Source organism: Populus trichocarpa, chromosome 1 (assembly GCF_000002775.5).
Source record: "Populus trichocarpa isolate Nisqually-1 chromosome 1, P.trichocarpa_v4.1, whole genome shotgun sequence".
In the NCBI taxonomy this organism is placed as follows: domain Eukaryota; kingdom Viridiplantae; phylum Streptophyta; class Magnoliopsida; order Malpighiales; family Salicaceae; genus Populus; species Populus trichocarpa.
This window is the reverse complement of record NC_037285.2, coordinates 10,754,230-10,758,769: the sequence shown is the minus strand read 5'-3', so window position 1 is coordinate 10,758,769 and position 4,540 is coordinate 10,754,230. Positions and strand designations below refer to the sequence as shown.

Here is a 4,540-nt window from a genome sequence, read left to right as displayed (position 1 = left end):
TGGATTTTGTTATCTAATTTTCAAAATATATACAAAAATAAAAGTAATAAATTAGGTTGTGTCAATTTTCTTCTCTTTATAATGTTTACAATACAAAATCATGTAAAAGATTTTGTGCAATAAGTTTGCAAAGAAAATGGTGATATTTGAAAAGGATGTAACACCCATGGAAATCACATATTTGAAAAAAAAGAATGTTACAAGCTTAGAAATCATATTATGATCTCATTATAATAGGTAATCTACCCAAGATGATATAAAATCTAAAAATGGTTAATTAAAGAGGTGACTTACCTCATGATTTAGAAATAACTTACCTTGCTATAAAATTAGGCTTGAGATATCCTAATTGCATGATTGAATCTGAAACTTCTTGATGGTAGGTTTAACTTTTTTTCTTGATTATAGGGTTGAAACTGAAATTTTCTGATGATAGGGTTAAAAAACAGAGATTCTTTAAGACAATGTTGAATTTTCCTGATTACAGGGTTCAAAATGAAAATTCCTTATAGCAAGGTTGAATTTTTCTTCCCTAATGAAAATTATTGATAGAATATTTTTTATTGATGTTTTCATTGTTATTTGCCAATTTTCTGTTAATTTATATCAAATTTTAAAAACAAAGAAAAAAAATAAAATTGATTAGAAATTATATATACAAGGCTTTCACTAAATTTTGTTTTGTTTACAACTGGAATTTTTCATTGAATATTAATAGATTATCTTTTGATTTACAAGACTCAAACGATCACAATTTACCCAATTCGATAGAATTTGTTTGCTTTCAAAGAGATCTTTTATGATTTGGCATATAATGAGTTGTTTTTTGATCTTTTAGAGATGTCTAATTAAGCTCGTGTTAGTTAGTTTTTGCACATTATTTCTCATGATCGATGTATTCATGAGGAAATATTTTTTTGATAATTTATTTCCTAAATTCAAAATCTAAATGATAACGTTGGAAGCATAATAAACACTGACTTCATATTTAATCCTTACAAACATCGGTTTCCTCGAAAGCCAAAAGAAGAACAATAGTGAAGAAAAATGGAGTTCTTAGTAAATAAAAATGAAAAGCCTATATAGTAATAAAAAGGGCAATATTTTAGTGGTAAAATTAAAAGAAACTTTGCAGTAGAGGATATAATTTGGAATTCAGAACACATGGGGGCCTCGGGGGACTGATTTGTAGTTCGCTCAGAAGAAAAATCAACAAGTGTTTGTTTCTCCATGAACATGCAAGTAACCTTATCCTCTCCCAACCTTAAACATCACTCAGCCGGTCAGCCCCTCTGGTTTTCTGAGGAAGAGCTAAATAATACTGCAAGCATGTCTCTACTCGGAAGTTAAGGTTTAGTGTTAGCTAAATTGCCTTATCTACACTCAGGACACAAAAGCAAGAAAGAGAAGGAGATAAAGAAGAAGTGAATGGCTGAAATAGCAGCTGGAGTAGTGAGACTATCATCGTCAACATCACCATTTTCTTGGCCTTACAAGCTCTCTTCAACATCTCTTTTTTCCAAGGTAATAACTAGTAAGTATTGAAATTTGTCTTCCTGGCAATTCTATAATCTGTAGCCTGTAGAGAGAAACTGGTGTTATCTGTTTATCGAGCCCAATAATTGTTTTCGTCTTTATTGTTGGATACAGTAAAGCAATTTGAATTTTTGTTTTTAATTTATTGGTTAGAATTGTTACTGGGTTCATGAATGCGTCTCTTTCTTGTTCAGATCTGGTGGGATTTTATGAATTTCTTATTAGGAAACAACTTTTATTGAAAAGGCTTTGCAGTCATTCTTTTTTGCATTTGGGTTCTTGAATTTTCAGGGAAACGGTATCTTTAGTGAGTGGAAGAAAATACGTACATGTCATACTTCAGAAAGTCCAGGATTCTTAAGATATATAAATGTTTTTTTTCGTTTCTGAAAGTTTCTGTTTCTGCCTCTCTGCAATCCCGTTTGATTAGATTGATCCCAATTTGCATTTCAATTTATACAGTGTATCACAATGAAATGTTAGAAGCACAACCAGTAATTGAGTTAAATAGTACTGCTAAGCATTTCAAGAATACTACTTTGTGAGAAAGAGGATAGAGAAAATGTTAGACAGCATTTAAGAAAAGACTTGCATGGGGTGCTTTCTTGGTTAAAAACTTTGGACAAAATTTGATATTACAGCTTTGGTTTGGTTGAGCTTTGTGCACCAAAAGTGTTCAAGGAATACAATTGCTTTGCATAAACTGCAATTTGCGAAATTGTGGTGGACATAAATGTTTGACGAGGTTTAGACAATTAGTTTTTTCTTCTAGGACAATTCAGCTCAGTGTGATTGAATTTCTTAATCAAACAGCAAGTTTCATGTTTCTTGTTTAATTGTTTCAAACATCACTTAGATTTGTTAGCCTGCTGATTTCTTTAAATCTGCTATGGTTTGTCCATAACAATTGTAGTTTGCATCTGGCTTTTAGATCGATCGTATTTGTGAACGAGCCTCAAACTCCCCTTCTTCGCTTGTTCCAGCCAAACAAACCTTGCGATTTCCAGTTCCCATACCAGGTTTTTTCCAAAATCAATCTCGCTTGTCACATCCCTCATCCCTATATGCAACCTTGAATAGCCCAAGAGGCTTTGGTCAACCTCCGAAGAGAAGCAAAAAGACCAAGAAATCAAAGCCAGGCAATGATGAAGATGACGACGACGAAGACGAGGAGGAGGAGCAAGAAGAACCAGATGCCGGGGTAATACCCGAAGTAGTGACTAACAGGATGATGACCAGGATGGGAATCTCGGTGGGGGCTCCCTTGTTTGTTGGAGTGTTGTTCTTCCCATTCTTCTACTATCTCAAAGTTGGTTTGAAGATTGATGTGCCTACATGGGTGCCTTTTATTGTGTCCTTCATCTTCTTCGGGTCTGCCTTACTAGGTGTGAGTTATGGCATTGTGTCCTCCAGCTGGGATCCAAAGAGAGAAGGATCATTTTGGGGTTGGAACGAGGCTCAGAAGAACTGGCCTGTTTTTTGGCAGTCTCTACGGGGGAGACCTGGCAAGCAGTAGGCTCTCCTATCTCTTGCCCTGTTTCTGCTTTCTTTGGATATTCTTGTGCTAAAAAAATAAAGACAATTTTGGCAGTCTTGAATGAATCTGTAAATTCTTACTTAACATATGCTTTCAAATAGAGTGTTTTTTTTAATCCATATGACCGACCACTATTTGAACTCAGCATGTGCTCTCTGGAGAGGCCTTATGGATTTGATGTGGCTTTCTGCAAGGCCTTTAACATATCAGTCATATCAAGCCTAGAAAATGGCCCACACGGGAGCTTACCAGCATGGACCTCATCAATGTTCTGGCTTGTCATGAGCCCAAAATTCAATTTTATAATGCGTCCTTTCACGTGTACTTCTTCTCTTCAGACATGGGCCTCTCTCATCACTAAATTCCTCCACAGAGAATTTGAGTCGTCGAGTTTTATGGTGGTTCGATCCTCGGAAGCGATCGATAACCACGTTAGTTCAAATTTGTTAAAAGTTGTTTTTTCTTCTTCTTTTAAAAAAAAAATAATAATAATCAGGGCTTTACAGCCCTAAAGATTAAACTAAGCTTGTGTTACAGGATCCAATTGGATCATAGTATAAAATTAAATACAAACTCATAGCTAGGAGGTTAGGTTAAAATCCAATTATTCTTATTAGTAGGATTCATTGATAAATTAAAATTAGCTGACTGAATTTGCTTCTCGATAAACATGTTGAATCTTCACCTCCCAGAATTACATTGATCATTATTAGCCACAAAAACCTTTTTTCATATTTTCAGTAATCACCTGGTTTGTATAATCAATTAACGGTCATAATCCTACTAACTAATTATCCATCCAGGATTGCGCATTTCTACCATTGCTAATTGACCATCTAGTACCTTGAATTGAATCACAAGAGACCATTCTTTAAAAACAACTTTCTAAAGAGGAGAGTCTCTCTCTCTGGCTTGAACCTGAGTAGTGGGTTGCTGTGCTCTGATATATTTGCTTATCACAAACTTGTCTTATCGTGAATGGCCCCCCATCCAATCTTCATGATAATTTGCTTCGTTTACTGAGTGCATTTTCCTTATTCCTATACCACCATCCAATTTCGGTTTGCAGAGCTCATTCCACCAAATTAGATGGATCTTATTCTTGTCCTCTTTCTGACCCCAGATGAAACTTCTGCAGATTTTCTTAATCTCATAACAGGTGGACTTCAGGATAAGTGAGGATTGCATAGAATACAATGGAATAGCTGCTAGCACAGACTTGTAAAGAGTTACTCTCCCAGCCAAGGATAAATGTTTTGCTTTCCGACTGGATCCAACTCCCAAACCGAATGCATCTTCTAACATCCACTACCATGCCTCTCACCTTCTCAGTAGCTGATATAACTTAATTGAAATCTCCCAATACCAACCATGGAGATGAAATGGACTAAGCCAAAATTGAAAGCAGTTTGAAACATTCCCTCTTCAATTAATTATTTGAATTCACAGATACCACAATGCACAACC

General features: G+C 35.2%; 1 protein-coding gene across 2 annotated transcripts; it reads left to right on the top strand.

Annotated features, from left to right (window-relative positions):
• The first annotated feature begins 1,196 nt into the window (after window positions 1-1,196).
• LOC18094076 (protein PAM68, chloroplastic) lies at window positions 1,197-3,192 on the top strand. Of its 2 annotated transcripts, none has more exons than XM_052450813.1 (2): window positions 1,197-1,534; window positions 2,520-3,192. In XM_052450813.1, the coding sequence occupies exons 1-2, from the start codon at window positions 1,429-1,431 to the stop codon at window positions 3,050-3,052; spliced, it is 639 nt and encodes a 212-aa protein (XP_052306773.1). In that variant the 5' UTR covers window positions 1,197-1,428; the 3' UTR covers window positions 3,053-3,192. The 2 variants fall into 2 exon arrangements, with proteins under 2 accessions (XP_052306773.1, XP_024460712.1); XM_024604944.2 differs by having other exon boundaries at window positions 1,208-1,524; window positions 2,468-3,192.
• The last annotated feature ends 1,348 nt before the right edge of the window (window positions 3,193-4,540 follow it).